General features: G+C 35.9%; 1 protein-coding gene across 3 annotated transcripts; it reads left to right on the top strand.

Moving 5' to 3' along the window:
* The first annotated feature begins 322 nt into the window (after positions 1-322).
* On the top strand, positions 323-15,248 carry PCNP (PEST proteolytic signal containing nuclear protein). Of its 3 annotated transcripts, none has more exons than XM_061426966.1 (5): positions 323-507; positions 5,512-5,726; positions 8,404-8,475; positions 12,071-12,126; positions 13,405-15,248. In XM_061426966.1, the coding sequence occupies exons 1-5, from the start codon at positions 381-383 to the stop codon at positions 13,529-13,531; spliced, it is 597 nt and encodes a 198-aa protein (XP_061282950.1). In that variant the 5' UTR covers positions 323-380; the 3' UTR covers positions 13,532-15,248. The 3 variants fall into 3 exon arrangements, with proteins under 3 accessions (XP_061282950.1, XP_061282940.1, XP_061282959.1); XM_061426956.1 differs by having other exon boundaries at positions 326-507; positions 8,401-8,475; XM_061426975.1 differs by lacking the exon at positions 323-507 and adding an exon at positions 5,367-5,488 and having other exon boundaries at positions 5,564-5,726; positions 8,401-8,475.
* The last annotated feature ends 2,661 nt before the right edge of the window (positions 15,249-17,909 follow it).

Consider the following 17,909-nt stretch of genomic DNA (forward strand, 5'->3'; position numbering starts at 1 on the left):
TTTAAGTAGGAAAAAGAATTTGGTTTGTGTTGTTTTTTTTTTTTTAATAGGTACACATGATCCAGCAAAACCAGAATGAGAGATCCTGCTAGCTTCAGCTGCAACCACACCTCAGTTGGCAAAAACATCACATAAGCTCACCGTTTCCAGGGTTACGCTCTCACCTCTCACTTTTCTCAATCCGCCACTGGACCAACAAAATCTAACCGACCCCTAGCAAAGCCCCCGTAAACTCTCTACAGTACCACCCAACCTACCCCGCCCCTCCCTCATAGGCGGCTCGCTGATGATATCATATCCACTTCCGTTTCTGAAAGGTCCTCTCCTCATTCGCTATGGTCGCTCTAGGCTGACGCGTCCACGGCTGGCTCTGAAGCTCAATGGTTGCTGGGCGGGGCCGTGACGTCCTTGGCGTGGCTGCAGGGGAGGCCGCGGCGGGGAAAATGGCGGACGGGAAGGCGGGAGAGGAGAAGCCTGAGAAGCCGCAGCGAGCTGGAGCCGCCGGAGGTGAACACAACCCCAGCGTCGCGGGCTATGTGGGATGCTCTGAGCCTTTCTTTGAGCCTCCCGGGGTGGGGGGAGTAGACTGGGGAGAGAATGGGCGGATCTGGCTCTCACCCGGCCAGGTGCTGGGCCCAGACGAGCCCCGGGCACGCCCGGTGCGGCCCACTGGGATCCGGGCCCACATCGCCTCCTTACCAGGGAAGAGCCGGTCACTGTTCGTCACCTCCTGGCCCCAGCAGAGACCCTGCTTCCGAAGAGAAGGGAGATGGGCATCAGAAAGGGGGACCGAACTCGGGGTGGGACTCGGAGTGGCGGTGCCCGAGCCGCTACCGCCACACCGGAGACGCACATCACACAAAACGCACACGCGCGCTAACTCAGTGCGAGTCACCGAGCAGTGACCGCAGGAACTGGCCGCAGGCCGAGTTTCCGACGGTGCCGGCCTCTCAGTTACACCTAGGAGTTAGTTTGCTGCTCCCTTTTCACTGAGGAAGTGGACTGTCCTGGCCTTTTTCATTCCTTCATTTTTAAGCCTAATACTAATCCTCTAAGGGCTGGGTCGAGGCGATGGAGGGGAAGAGGAATACCTTTGCCTGTCTCCTGGTTTAATCTTTGGGGTCTAGGATTAGGGTTTGATTGCCTTTCTTTGAACTGTCTGCCTTTTATGTCCTAGGCTGTTGCCAGCCAGCTGCCTGCCAGATATTTAGGTGGCTAAATAAGCTAGTGTGACTCTTCCCTATTTGTTACGATGTCAACTCAGGTTGCAGCTATCTTTATTCTGTCACCTCCAACCCTCTAAATTTGGGTCTTGTGCATTAAGGAAAAGAAACATCATGTAATCTCTCAAGCTTTCCCGTCCCTTTGTCCTAACAAGGCTAATTTAACACGTGCGAACTGATACTGTCTTTAGAACGTTTTAAGTACCACACTGTCCTAATTCTTCAAGTCTTATCCCTGAAAGTATTTAATATGAGATTAGTAGTATATGAAGGTAACGGTTAGGACCTCCTAACAAGTTTGATGTGAATTAACTTGGGAACGAAATTGAAAAAAGTGTAGTATTTGGTTACTTTGGACCCAGAATTTCCTTTTTTAAAAATACATAAGGTGCTATTAGTTGAGCCTAAACTCCTTTCACCGTTTCCACTCCCCTCCCTTCTTTTTTGTTGTTGTTTTACTAGTAAAACAGCTTATGAAACAACAGTTTAAACCGTTTAGTACTACCTCTTTAGCGGCTTTTTGTGGCCAAAATTGGAACTTAGCAAGTAAAATTACAATTAAAATTAGTTTGAGGAAAAACCAAGATCTGTAGCCTAAAAAGCCTTATCTGACTTTTAGACTACCGTTTAAGAATGGTTTTTTGTCTTGAATGAGAGTATCTGTGTTTAATGTGAGCCAAAATGTAGTTTGAGGGAATTCCCTGAGGGCTTAGCGGTTAGGCTTCCCAGGGTTTCACTGCCTGGCCTGGGTTCAGTCTCTGCCGGGGGAACTGAGATTTCACACCTCACGTGGCTGAAGTTGCCGAAACAAAACGGAAAAGTGTACCATAAGTGTCAGAATAATTCCACTGTGTAATTTATCCACCACCCTTTCAGTTAGGGATAATTTATTCAGTAGTATGAATATTGGTGTTTCTGTGTTAGCATATTTTTGTCATGAGCGTGATACAAAATTACCTTTTTTACTAAATTGCTATCAGAAGTTGTCTCCTTGTTAGTGACTTAGGCTGATACTCTTTAATAACGTCTACATAATTGCCTTGAGTGTGCTTTCCTTTATAAAATAGTAGTTACATGTTAACCATTTTTGAATGACATGTTTTTAATGAAGTTGTGCCAAAAAACATAGTTAAAACATTCACGCCATCCATGGATATTGCTAAATTGATAAAATTTTATGGCAAGTAGGCACTACTTAACACTTAGCCAGTTTGTATTGGGGGGGCGTATCTAGGGATTTTTCTGATTTTTAACTCCTACTGAACAGTCCATTAAATTGGAAATATAAGTATTTTTTTTAAGAAGTTAACATGAATTTATATTAATAAGAGAAGCTACTTACTTGAACTAACTGCTCTCACCTTTAAGGGGAGGGATAATGTTAAGGGTTAGGCTTTGGATAGCTTTTCTCTTTTTTCTTCCCTTTGGCTAAATTTTTGTAGCTCCTTGAAATAAGTAGAAATTTTAGAGCTATTCATGTTGTAATCATACTCACCTCAAGCTATTTTATGTTTCTAATAACTATGTTAATGAAATTGATGTTTCTTCTGTCAAGAGGGTCTTGAATATATTCTCATTTAAACTGCACACCAGTCCTATTAGAGACGTGGATATACTCTTTTTTTCAGACAAAGAAGCTACCAGAATGCAAATGGGTCAGGAAGGGTATCCTTATGGACTTAAAACTTACTAGGTAATTTTTTCAAAGTAAGGTACCTTTTTTACTCCCAAGGCCCACCTCTCCTCCTCAACTAGTCAATGAAAGACGAGAAAAAAAGAAATGCTAGTACTGTGTGTAGTTTGATTTCACATTAACTAATCTACACATTTTATTTGCTCAGAATACAAACTAGATAAAATCTCTTATTTAGATACTCCTTGATAAAAAATCTAATAATTTAATAACTGTCCATGTTTGGTATAAAGTGATTTATTTTTTTAAAACTGCATATTTTTTCACTCTTTAAAATGTAAGTCACATTGTTAAGATTTTTCACATTACTAATCTGTGACCATTCAAAATTTTGTTTTCCACAGTGCCAGAACAGAAAACATCTCAGTAAATAAATTGAAAACAGCAGTTCATGAATACAAGCCCCACCCACCCCACCAACTGCTAGAGTAGTACATGTTTATTTAAGGGAAAACACTTAATGGACTTTAAAACACTTTATAATGGTCTTGATAGTTTGCCTCTTCAGATGACAGGAACACAGATGTGAATAAAATTTGAGTTGCTAGCAGTTGATTAGTTAATAGTAGTTTTCCCAACTCCTCTGTTCATGTTACCTTTTTCTAGAGCAGTAATTATAGAAATCTTCCCCAGACATCATAGGAGTGGACAGATAGTATTACGTTCTATGTATTAGCACAGATTAGTTCAGTTAGTTTTCACACTTAATGTTGTTATTAATATTATAGTAATAACTATCCTTTTCACTTTTCCTCATATTTATGCTTTGATTTTTCTAGATTCTTTGTTCCCGAACTATTTTTTGGGTAAAAGGATTCCTAGAATTCAGAATAGATAGGTTTTAAAAGAACCAGAAATTTTGACTAATGATAGCCCTTGAATCACAGTTCAAAGAGCAGAGTTACACTAGAATCAAGACTAAATGTTCTTTTTGTGCTATTTGTTTTGATGTTTTTCAGAGTTTGTGATTGCACAAACTTGTGCCTTTAGTGGTGTATAGATTACTTCTATATGTAAATTCACTGTTTTTTTTAATGTGTTTCAATACATAGAGCCAGTAAGTTTTCAGTTTTAGCTGTGCCCGTCGCAGAGAAGTAGTAGTTATCACTGTTTGGGTTTTACTGTAAAATTCATACTTGATTAAAACTATAAGGATACAGAATAAAATTTGGCATAAATGATTTTAGTGATAGACTGAAAAATAATGTTTGCATAATACTGTCTTTTTAAGAAATTCTAAATTGAATTCTATATTTCAAATATTGAGTAGCAATCTTACATTCTTTGGGTGCTTTTGTAATTTTATATCTAAATAAGTCAATTCAGACAGCCATTGCAATGCTCTTTCTTTCCTAAGGAAATCCCAAAACCTAATACAGCTTAATTTCTCCCCTCCATTGTTATTACAACTTTCACCCCTTGTCTAAAGGTAATAAAGAGTTTCTTTTATTTTCCTGTAAACAAAATCAAATGTTCTGCTCAAAGTGCTTATTAATTTAGCTATCCCATCATTCCAAAATTATATAGATTGATAACCTCTTGTCCTTTATTACTCGTCAGTCTGTTTGATTTCCCCTTTTCCACCCATTCTTGCTTTTTGTCATGTTTTCCAAACTGTTGTCAGGGTCATTCCTTAGAGAATCTTCTCTTTCTCCATAAATATTCATCTGGTGTACATTGTACAGGGTAAATTGGTAAACTTGGGAAAGAAAATATTTAATAATCAGCCAATTTTCTTCTGTCTTGCTTCCCAGTATGTTCTTAAATAGCTTTCATGTGTAACGTTCAAGATGTTAACTCATTTCATTTGTTAATATAAACAAGCAAAATTACTGAAAGACATCTTGCATTCCATGTCTACATGTGTGTGCCTTCTGTTAGAAATTATCATTTTTAGCTCATCTGTTTTTATGATGAAAAAATAATGTGTGAACCTAAGTATAATTGTTGATCACTCTTTAAGAATAGGCTAAACAGATGATAATCAAGCTTTGAGAGTAGAATTAAGTTACTAAAGAGGGGATGACCTTGATGTCTTCCTTGAAGTTCCTTTCTAAAGATTGTGTGAAATGTTCATGAAGAACACGTCACTCAAAGTTACTGCAGGCTGTACTATGTAGTTGGGGACATAATGGGCTGGTCATAAAAAGGTACTTTGTATAACTAGTAGTATACTATTGAAGAATATTAGGTGTTTTATTAGTCAAATGTATTATTCTATGATGTGACTAATTGCCAACAAACCAGTTCATGTAGAAGAGTTTATAGTTCTTAATTTATGAAAAGCAAAATTCCACAGGTAATTAGATTATTATGCAACGTAGAGTGTTTAGTTGAAGGGTCTTTTGTGAACTCTATTTTTATAATTTTAAATTGCTCTGTATTTTATGCTAGTTAATTCATGGGAGCCTCTTCTACTGCCACACAATCTCAGTTCCTGCTGTATACTCTAACAAACAGTGGAAGAGACTGTTGGGTCAGTAGGTGACAACTGCAGAGGTATCTTCCTTATAACGATGCTTTTTGAGGTTGCTGCTCCCATCAATCTGCTCAGTAAAAATAGCTCATCTTGGTAAGTTGTTTCGACTTCACCAGGACCTGAAGAAGAAGCAGAAAAACCTGTGAAAACTAAGACTGTTTCTTCCAGTAATGGAGGGGAAAATTCCAGTCGCAGCGCTGAGAAGCGATCAGCTGAAGATGAAACTGCAGACCTCCCAACAAAGCCTACAAAGATCTCCAAGTTTGGATTTGCCATAGGTAGTCAGACGACAAAGAAAGCCTCAGCCATATCCATCAAACTTGGCTCAAGTGTGAGTTATTTTATATATTATATTTGTAATGGGTTTTAAGGATGTGTTTTGGAAACCTTTTATTGGATTATGATAAATTAAGTATAAAATGATACATTGGTGCATGAACTTATAACATGTAAGTATTTAAGAAATTATTAGTATATTCAAGAAAAGTCTGGATGAATTATAACTCAAGCTGTTTTTTAAAAAGGTTTGGAATATGAGAAGGAACAAATATTGTAGGCAATATATGACTTGTAATAGCTTACAATTTCCTAACTTGTACAAAACCTCTGAAAAATAAAAATATAATATACTGATGTTAAAAAATAGTATCTCTAGAAATCATTTGTGTCGTAAAAGATTAATGTTAGTGAGGTACTGCTTAAAAAGAGCTTCCTGATTAACTTACTTTGGAGCTACAAATGGATGTTGAGTATCAAAACCTATGATAATAGTCCTTTGTAAATCAACTTTTGATTTCTTGTTTTTAGATGTAAACCTTGAATTAGTACTTATTAACTGTTGAGTATCTGGAAAATAACTGAAATATTAGATTGAAGCATTAGACATTTGACTATTTCTGATCTACAGAAGAGATAATTTCCTGTAATTCAACTAAATAGGTCTCCTCTTTAAGAAAAAGGAAGTTACTTTAATAGCATATTGCTGTTGACTTTAGAATATGGTTATACATTCTTGTACAAGGAGTATAATCCTAAAATTAAAATTGCTTTGGTTTATTCATGTCCTGTGAAAATTAATGCTCAGTTGCTAAGTACATACAGCTTGATATCTTCATTAGGTATTCAAAGATTTTTAAATGGATCAGGAGAAAAAATATGGATCAGATTCCTACTAGAGTGCGTGTGTTTGAGCGACATGTCTAGTTTTTATAAAGCTAGTATTCCTTAGAACCCCCGCTCCTGCCATATGCTGTTTTGCCTTCTCTTTTTGTAAAAAATTTAGTCTGAACAAAAGGCATTCAGCATATAACTTCATTATTTCATGATTCTTTTTCCTACTTGAGCTGATTCTTTTGGTTTAATCTGTTTTTTATAACATTGCATATACCCACCTGCATAAATATTTACTCTTTTTGATTGTCATTAAAGATGTGGTTCTCATGTACACTTCTCATATAGGTGTTCCCCTTGGTAATAGATTTTACTGTGGTTGAACATACCACATAAGTCAGATACTTATGTACTTTTTCTAAGTAATTGAAATGACTTAGTAATTGCTGATCATTTTAGTTAGGAGGGTTATGCTTAAAAAGGCCTATTCACTAAAACTTAAACTTTTAGAAAACAACCTTTTTTTTCATAAAATAAACCAAAATGTAAACATAATCTTGGTGAAGTGAGATGTAGGATGTGAAAATAGTTGAAACTGTTGCTTTTGATTATATGATATGAAAAGATAGTCAAACCAGCGAATACTCGAGTTGTGTGTAAAACATCAAATACATGACATGTTTTAAGAGTAAAGGGTGTTTTCTAGAGACACTATGTATAATTTCCAAATGAACATTTTCATTTCTTCAAAAGTACACACTTTATAAAGGTGTTTGTGTTATATAAGAGAGATGGTTAATTTTGTTTCAGCAGCTCAGAGATGATTTTATTGGGGAGGTGATGCTAGAGCTGACTTTAAATACAAGAAAGAGGCAAAAGGACTCAGATAAAAAAGAGAGTTTAATGCAGGGAATTCCCTAGCAGTCCAGTGATTAAGATTCAGTCCTTTCGCTGCTGTGGGCTTGTGTTCCTTAGTTGCAGAAGAGCGCACAGAATGCGCAAGGTACCTTATGCAAAGGCAATTTAAATGTGAAGCCACATGATGCATTCAGGAAATTGCTCATTGTTAGGAAGTAGTAGTCAAATGGAGGGATAGAAAGCCCCCCAAATAAGACCATAGGACCAAATCATAAAGGTCCCTAATAAAATTTGGTTTTAGTTTAGGTTCTAGAGGAGTCATGGAACTATTGTAGACCCTATAAACAGATTTGCGTTTTAGAAGCAGTACCCTGGTACTAGTATAGAGAATTAGAGGGATAAAAACAACAGAAGGCAGGAAAATGGTAAATCTAACATAGTTCAGGCAAGAAATGCTAAGGGGCCTTAGGTGTTGGTAACGTGGTAACCAGTAAGCTGAGAAGGCAGGGGGAGATTAAAGTCTGTTTAATAGAGATCTAGTTAACAGGACCTCACAATAGAATGTGCAAGTTGAAGTAAAGGTTTTCTGGCTTGGGTACTTCATGAGCACTTCAGTACCCCTCGGATCTCTAAGTGGCACTGTCCAGTGGCAGCCAGCTGATAGAGAAAGATGAATCTTGGTGTCTTTCTCAAGGTAATCTGTGCTTAATTTTAATGTTACTATGGGCAAGTGTTGATATTCATTTTCTCTTAACCTGTACTAAGTACCTTTATGTAAATGATATTAAATTATAGATCCTAACTAGAAAATCTTTGACAGGAGGAAAACAAATGGCCATATGATTAATAAAAGTAAAATCTACTGTTGATAACCCACATTTTCAAAAAAGAAAATGGATTTCTCCAAAGTTTGTTCTTAGTTCCTTACTATATGTTTCTATGAAAATGTAACGTTGCATCTTTGATGTTATTCCTGTCGTTAAATAAGCCTGTGTAAACATTGTGTGATGATACTCTTTTTAATGTTTCTTCTTCAGAAGCCTAAAGAACCGGTTCCAACTCTTGCTCCAAAAACCCTTTCAGTAGCAGCAGCTTTTAATGAAGATGAAGATGTAAGTTGATAGCTAGTTTTCTGTGTTTTACTTTAACCTGTTCTTTAAGGACAACATTAGTGGCAAATTGTCAAGTTGTATTAATGGTACCAGTGAACTTTTTTTTTGGCAACTCTTAACAGTTTGGGTTTGTGTGTGTTTTTTCTTTTTCTTTTTTAATGACATCTGCACAATCTGGATATTTCTATCAATTTGGTTGTGGGATTATTTAAAATAGACTTTGGGGGGCAAGGAACTTAAATCAACAAATGCTCATTATGAGTAATAATACGTATGTGTGCTCTGAATACCTGAGTAATAGCTCCCAAGAACAATATGGATAAGAATTATACCTTCAGAGGAGCACAAAACGTGGGGCTGGAGTGATTGGCAAGAATATTTAAGAGAAGAAATGTGCTGCTGCTGCTGCTAAGTTGCTTCAGTCGTGTCTGACTCTGTGTGACCCCATAGACAGCAGCCCACCAGGCTCCTCTGTCCCAAACATTAGGCAGGGTTTTGACAAACCAAGGAATACTTTTGTAAATTAAGATATCAGCTTTCAAATCACAAGTGGTAATGCTAAGCAGCTGTGTTTGACACCTGGAGGTTTTGTAGAAATTTTAGGCAAGGATGAATATGGAATGATTGGATAGGTAAATTCAGTGGTTATCACTGTATTCTCCCTTGGACATTTACTCATTCTACACATTTGATTGGTTTCTGTATGCTAGGTAGAGTGAGATTAGAAAGATAAATCAGACATGTTCCTCTAGGAATTCAGCCTAGCAGTACAGGGACTTACACATAAAATGGTCCAAGATAAAATCAAAAGTACCTGAAAAGATAAAATGATATAAGAGAGTTAGGTGAGGAAGAGAGGCCAGGTAACTCGATGCATGCGGTGTTATGGAAAGACCACTGGACTGGCAGTTGGAAGACCTAGGTTCTTTTCCTGTCCTGTTCAGTTATTAACCAACAGAGAGCCTTCAACTAAATCAGTTTACCTTTTGGAGCCTTAGTTTTCCAACTTGTAAAGTGAAGTGATCTAAATATAGATGACAGGTTTTTAAACCATTTCTTAAGAGTTCTGGGGTTCTGTGGAAATGTCTCAGGAGCTACTGTGGTATTGCATACTTGGTCGCTCAGTTGTGTCCATCTCTTTGTGACCCCATGGACTGCAGCCCACTCAGGCTGCTCTGCCCCCCTCCAGGCAAGAATACCAGAGTGGGTTGCATCCCTCCTCCAGGGGATCTTGCCAGCCCAGGAATCAAACTTAGATCTCCCACACTGCAGGCAGATTCTTTACCCACTGAGCTACCCAGGGAATCCAAGGAATACTGGAATGGGTAGCCAAACCCTTCTTCAGGGGATCTTCCCGACCCAGGAATCAAATCCGCTAACAAGCATGACTCTAGTCTCCTGCTGCTATTTCATTTATGTCTGCTCTCTTATCTATTTGGTATTTGGAAATCCAAGTAGTATTCTGTTGAGGAAAAACCTTTTTATGTCCCTCTCCCTCAAAAACATTTTTGAAAAGCATCGACTTAAATTTAATGTTTTCTTTCATGTCTAACCAGAATTCTTAAGAGATTATGTAGCATTTTGACCTCTACAGATTATGTCAGGGAAGGACAGTATAGGAAGAAGGGAATACCATGTGCAGAAGTAGAAAGGCTGAAAATTGTAAGCACTTACATAATGCTTATTTTGAATATCTAACAAATTGAGTCTTTGCACATATCTTTATTTTACCTTCCATATATCCCTGTGAGTTGTATGATATGGTTATTCTTATTTTCCAAATGGAGAAATTAAGTTATGAGTGCATGAGTATGTGCTGATGCACACAAGTGTCATCTATAACTTAGAACTAGAACTTGGCTTTCTGGTTTCTCGTCCTGTATTCTCTTCCCTTTTTTTAAAGAAATTTTAGACAGGTTCAGACAGCACTCTTTCTGCTATAAAATGGTAATGATAGTTAAGGATAAACTTGTCTCTTAGTTAAAAGAACAAATGCATCTGAAATCTTCATCTGAGGACTTCCCTGGCAGTCCAGTGGTTAAGTCTTCGCATTTCCACAGCAGGGGGCGTGAGTTTGATCTCTGGTCAGGGAATTAAGATCCTGCATGCCTTACAGTGCGGCCAAAAAAAGGAAATAAAGTCTTTATTTGGTTTTTATTTTTCTGTGGAACATAGTTAGCCTTGGATATATATCTTAGTCTGAAGTATAGTGGACAGAGAACATGTTCATTTGTTTAATTTTGAAATTTAAAAATACTTTTTCAGTTCTCTTTAGTTTAATTTGTAGAATGTTCCCCAGTTTGGATTTGTCTGATGTTCCTTTATTATTAGATTCATGTTCCTCTTGGCAGGTGTACCACAGTAATGATGCCAAGTTGTCAGTGCATATTATATCAGGAGCACATGTGTCAATATGTCCTGTTACTGGCAATGCTACCTTTGATCATTGGGTTAAGTGGTGTCTGCCAGATCTCTCTACTGTCAAAGTACTGTTTTGCCTTTTATAATTAAAATTTATCTTGTGGGGTTATGTTTTAAGAATACATGAGAAAACCTAACTACTTAAGCATTCATTCATGAATGTTAACATTCATTGATGATTCTTACCAGAATCAGTTCTATTATGTTTGCCAAATGGTGATTTTTTTTTGCAATCTTTCCTCCTGTCTATGTTTATTAATTGTCTCACTTAAGGAAGAGCTTTTCCTTATTTATACAAGTGTAGCCTATTCAATAGGCTATAATGCTCAAATTGTCCCAGATTTGACCAGTAGAAACCTTTTTAAGGTGTATCTTGAGATGACTGCTTAAAAAAATAATATTTATCTCAGCAGTAATATTTACACATAAAAACATCTAAAAGACACTTGTCACATTCTTTTTCACCAGCTGTAACTGTGGAAAAGCAGTAAGGAATGAGCTTTCAAGATGTCTTTACAGTAAAGAAGACATTTTTGAGAAGGAGCAATACAGTGAAGTGGTTTAGAGTGTTTTTTTGGTGTCCAGCTGTTTTGTGACTTTGGACATGTTAACCATGCGTACTTCAGCTACAAAATTTGAATGATGATACTCATCCCATTTGGTAGGATTGTTAGAGTTTTCAGAGTAGTGCATATTAAAGCATTTAACACAACATGTAGATTCTAGTAAACAACTAGTTTTAGTTCTAAAGTATCAGGTTTTTACCAGAATTTGTTCTTTTTGCAGATTCAGCACTTGAAGCATAGGTTTCTTTAATGTAGTTAAAATGTTACTTTTTTAACCAAAATTTACAGTTGATATAAAATGTAGCATTATTAGTATCAAGTGATTTTAATATAGTTGACCCTTAGCCAACACAGGTTTGAACTGCATGGGCCTATTTATACGCAGATTTTTTTTTCACGAAACATGTGCTACAGTACTACACTATCCCAAGTTGATTGACTCCTTGGATGTGGAACCATGGATATGGAGGGCTCACTGTAAAGTTATACACAGGTTTTTGACTTGAGGAGGTTTGGGTCAGGGGTGGTACCCCTAACCACCCCCTGCATTGTTCAGGAGTCTGCTGTATCTATATGCAGTCATTTCTGTGTGTCTCTTTTTTTCCCAGAGTGAACCAGAGGAAATGCCTCCAGAAGCAAAGATGAGGATGAAGAATATTGGAAGGTATAATTTTTATATAATATTGTAGAAAATTATAGTGAATTTAAAGCAAGAATAAATTGCACATAGTCCATTAGTGTTCAAGCTTTTCTTACATATTTGGGCAAACAGTTTTGTTTTCTAATATACCAGTATATCGCTCCTGATAAGAGAAAATTAGTATTTTAAGAAAAAATAGCAACAATATAATGCTATTTCTTTTCAGATACGTGTAATCTATATTTCTTCAAGTAAACAGAAATGTTTCCGATTTAAAACTTTTTTCAGGTATAAGGAAATGGCTTTCACTCATCTCACTTATAGTATCATTCCCACCACTTAATCTTGATTGTATGTGCTCCTTTTTCCTTGATAATATAGATGCTAAATATCAAAATAAGATAAAAACCATCTTTAAATTTTCCTCTGTTTGTTATTATGGAAATAACATTAATTTCAGATCAACATGATATTCAGTTTCTTGTCTTTGTGCATAAATGGATAACTCAGAGGTTAGTAAGGAAGCTGCGCTTCAAAACGGCCTCTACCATGCCCCTATTTCTAGCAAATGTATATTCTACCAAGAACTAAATGTTAAGTCTTTCAGCATCAGTCTTAAGACTCTGCCTTTGGTTCCAATGGGAACAGTCCCAGTGGCCGGCCTCCCTTTCATACAAGACTCTAAAGTAAAAAATACATCTGACATTATAACCAAAATATAAACCAAATCTATACCTGCATATATCTAAACATTTAGAATCAAAACATGTTCATAATATGACAACCATTTTACATGTGATACATCTTCATTTTTTTTTCTATTTCATTTTTTGTAAATACTGTTGGCAAGTCACCAAATTCATTTAATGACCCTGTTAACGGGTCACATGGAGAAGGAAATGGCAGCCCACTCCAGTATTCTTACCTGGAGAATCCCATGGACAGAGGAGCCTGGCGGGCTCCATGGGGTTGCAAGAGTCAGACATAACTTAGCAAATAAACCACAGTGGGTTACAAGCAACTGTTTTTAAAACTATAGTGGTTGCCACCTTTAGCTGTTTATCAGAATCACCTTAAATGTTTGTTAAATCTACAAATTTACCTGGCTCCTCCTCAGGCCCACTGAATCTGAAATTTTAGGACTGGGTCTGTGGAAAGGGTATTTTTAAAAACATCTGTTGCAGCTTCTGATGTTTGGCCTCCATTTATAATGGGTGCCAAACAGACATTTTGAAAGAGTTAAAAACATGGCCCAAAAGTCATTATATAACATTTTAAATAAATTTCTTTCTTTTAACACAGGGATACACCAACATCAGCAGGACCAAATTCCTTCAATAAAGGAAAGCATGGGTTTTCTGATAACCAGAAGCTATGGGAGCGAAATATAAAATCTCATCTTGGAAATGTCCATGACCAAGACAATTAAATGATGTGTTTTGAAATTGGGGTGTGGGGTGGGTGTAAAGTTAAAAGGAACAGTTTCCTTTTTTAAGGAATGGTATAAGACTATCTTTGGAGCCGCCTTTTTTTTCGTTTTCTTTTTTTTAAATATTGAGTGATACACTAATAAATGAGAATTTGAAATTAGAGGTAATTTATGTTTTATATACAGATTTCAAGACATTTACTAATTTTGTAGTTTCATGTGATTAGTTTCCAAAGGTTACAGATACTAAAAAATTCAGAAATGGTACCTTTCTAAGAATTGCATATTTTTTTAGATACAACTATTAGCACATTAGGAGGGAAGCAAAAAGTTGTCTATTTAAACTGTAGGCAGTTACTCTCTAACTTAACTCCCTTATTAACCTAAACTTGTCTGGCTCCCAGGAACAGCCTTATAGAGAAGGGAGTATTGTATTGGGAGGAAAATGTTACTGGACTATTGACTGAGAAAGTAAATTAGATAAAATACAGCTTTTTTTTTTTTTTCCCCTAATGGGCATTTGTTTAGTTTCACATCATCATTAACTAGTTATTGCATTGCTATCAGTGGATACAGATGCTTAAGCTCTTTAGAAAGAACATTTTAAAATTTTATGTAAACTGTTGAGTATTTAAAATAGCCCACTTCATTTTAAGGGTCTTGTCTACCTTCATTAGTCTTCAAAGAACAGACATTTGCTACCAAAGTAAATCAGTATTTTGAATGTGCTTCTCTTGATTTTTGTTATTAGCCAGTTCCTGTAAGCATTTCCACCAGATCTTGAGGCAAATCATAAGGAAGCTGTTTCTTTTAAAATAACAAACCACCACCAAAAATTTAAATGTACATAATAGTTAAATGTTTGGCTGTTCTTATTTTTTAAAGGGTATAAACACCAAAAAAAAAAAAGGTGGGAGGGAGCAACATTGTATGACGATGGAAGATAAGGAAGATGCACTTTCTGTAATTTTATCAAAGCATTTATGTTACTAACTTGTGAAATCCAATTTGATTTGAACTTATTAACAGGAATTCTTATTTAGCACAAAAATATGGTTTACTTTAACTGTATACTTGCTAACCAGTGGCCTCTCAAAAGCACATTTTAGATACTGAAAATGAAAGAAAATGCATCTTTAAACATATTTTATGGAATCTTCGACCACATATACTTTGTTAATCTATGTGTTGTAGGATTGTGTTTATTTTGTATTTTTGTATTGTATATGAATTCTTTTTTAATGTGACAGTTAAACACATCTTTTAAAGCATAGACACACATAGAAAAAACATACGGTATAATGATTTCCTTGAAGACTACAATGTTAGATTTGGAGGCAGCTTCAGACTGATTGGTGGTAACTACTTGCTGAGCTCTTTAAATAAGTAATAACTCCAGAGAAGCAGCCTGTATATATTCCTAATCCTTTGTTCACTTGCATTTGAGTTTAGAATAAGCCCCAAGTAAAACAATGGAAGTGTATATAGAACTATTAGTTCTTACTTACATGATTTAATTATATCAAGATAAATGAATTTAACTTGCTTTAATGTAGGCAGACTTTCCATTTTTGTTCATTCTCATGTTTATGTTGAAATAACATCCCTCTCCTACATTTCATTTTCTTGACTCAAATATCAACCTACGGTCAAGATGGGAGAGAAACAACTAAGATGATTGTCTTTACTAAAATACCAATAAATTTGTCAAACTCTATTAGTGTTCTTATTTTCTGTTCCAGTTAATTGTTGCTGGGTTTGTTTGTTTTAAGCAAAGAGACATGTTATTATTACTATTGCCCAGATTGTTGGCTGAAGTAATGGGAGATTTAAAATTGTTTTTTGGAATCTACATAACTGAGCACATAGTTTGAGAGCATTATGATATCTCGGGTTTGAAGAGACTTAATCCAAATTCTCCCCTCCCTCTACTGCCAAAATGTCATCTAGTGTGTGCTGTAGGAAGTCCTTGCCAAAGCATATCTTCGAAAATTCCTAAGTGTTAGAAGGTATTCTGTTACTAGTGGCTGCCATTGAGTATCTCTGAATATTTTCTTAATGTTTACAGTGCTCTTGTCCAATAGGTCAAGTCTTAGTAAATGAAAAGATTGAACTACATTTTAGAATTAAGATTCATTTCTAGTTTAATTACAAATTAAGGCTATTAATTTGTTTTCTTATAACTAATTATCAAGGTTAGTTTGATACACTGTGGAGCAATTTTTCAAGTTACTTTCTTGCTGAGATGAAGATACTTTTTAATTTTTTTCAACTTCATTTTGAGAAGATTTCAAACTTAGAAAACATTGCAAAAATATATGAAGTATTTCCCATGTTCTTCTAGTGACAACATATAACCACAGGACAATTGTCAAAATCAGGGAATTAACATTATTAAAACACTGTCACCTTTTACTACTATTCTACAGACCTTACTCAGATTTCACCATTTGCTCCACTTTTACAAACTGGCCTGTACTTTTCAAAAAGTCTAAGGTCGTAAAAGACAAACTCCGAAGAGTCCCAGATTAAAGGAGTTTAAGAGAGATGACAGTTAAACAAAGTGTGATAATGAAGTGAATCTTCAACTACGGTCTTTTATGACCTTAGACTTTTTGAAAAGTACAGGCCAATTTGTAAAAGATCTCCCAGTTTAGGGTTTCCCTAATGTTTAAATTGTTTAATGCACTTTTGGCAAAAGACACCTCATGGATACTCAGTGCATCTGCAAGCACATGATGTCAGTTTGTCCTCTTACTGCTGCTGCTAAGTCGCTTCAGTCGTGTCTGACTCTGTGCGGCCCCATAGACAGCAGCCCACCAGGCTCCCCTGTGCCTGGGATTCTTCAGGCAAGAACACTGGAGTGGGTTGCCATTTCCTCCTCCATGTCCTCTTAATAGTAATGTTAATTTTGACCACTTGGTTAGGGTGGTATTTGCCAGATGTATCCAATGTCAAATTTGTAATTTTTCCATTTGTAATTAGTATCTTATGGGGAAATTATTGTCTCATATTTCTCATATTTTTGCCCACTAATTGGCAGACATTCATAGTTTTTGTTTCCGGGGGATTTTTCCTTAGGCTTTTTATTGAAAGTTATTAATGTAGGATTTGCCAAATGATGAGTTTTCTATTTTCATCTTTGCTTCTACTTTTAGTAGTTCAAATTCTGTTCGGAAATTTCCATCTGCATTCTTTATTCAAATACTATGTTGATAATGGGCTCATGTGTTTTTAATGTTATTCTATAGGTTAGAGTGCATTACTATCATATATTTTATTACTCAAACTCCCACATTTGCCCATGCAAACCCCTTTGCATTGACCCCTGTGCCTTTTTGACATGTCACCATTCTTAATATTTTCTGGCACCAGAAGATGTTCTGGACTCATCTCGTATTTTCTCTTCTCTCACCTTAGAATCAATGATTTCTGTAAGCATCCATGGTTCCTTTCAGAACCTATTTAGAAGCCAAAATCTGCACTAAGTGTACACTTTGGTACTGAAGTGTCATTGCTTCCAGCCTGCTTAACAGAGCTAGAAAAATATGTATGTATATATACATCTGTATCAATTTCTAGATCTGTTAGGTGTTATGTATTTGTGTGTGTGAATTGTATGTATATGTATGTATATACTATGTATGTATCTCCTTGAGTTCATATAGATACTTCCATTACAACACCAACACCAGATTCATTCTAGTCTTTCTCCTTTCTTATTTATTACTCGTCCAACAGTAAGAAATCTGACTTTGACTATTTATAATCTTTTCACTTATGTGCTTAATTTCTAGAATACACAAGGTAGTTCCAGAGTTATTCGTAATTTCCCAATGAAAAACTACTAACCAGAGTACAGTATTTGTATATAGTTCCTTTATAGTATTAAAAGTACATAAAATACTGGTTTACAAAGGTTAGTTATTTGCTCCCCCTTTTAGGGTGGTTGTATTACTCACTTGTAATGCATTTGTGTTTCATAATTCCTGTTCACTCCTTGTTAATGTTATTTGAAATATTAGCATAGGTCTAAAAGTTGAAACTGTACAAACATGTCACTCCCTATTCTTTCTCATTCTCTTCCTCCTGTCCTTTCTATCTTGTTTGCACCTATCCCCTATAAGTAATCCATCTTTGGTTTATCCTTGTTTCCTTTTGAATAAATAAATAAATCGGTGTTTATTATATCTGATTTCTTACATGAAATGTAATATAGTTAATCCTATCCTCTCCACCCCGCCCCACCCTTTATAGTATATCCTGGAAACTATGCCAGTTCATGGAGATCTTTCTCAAAAAAAATTTTTAAAGGCTGCATAATACTCTACTGTGGGAATATACCATAGTCAGTGCAATTATTCTTATTTGTATGGGC

This window comes from Bos javanicus, chromosome 1 (genome assembly GCF_032452875.1).
Source record: "Bos javanicus breed banteng chromosome 1, ARS-OSU_banteng_1.0, whole genome shotgun sequence".
Classification (NCBI taxonomy): domain Eukaryota; kingdom Metazoa; phylum Chordata; class Mammalia; order Artiodactyla; family Bovidae; genus Bos; species Bos javanicus.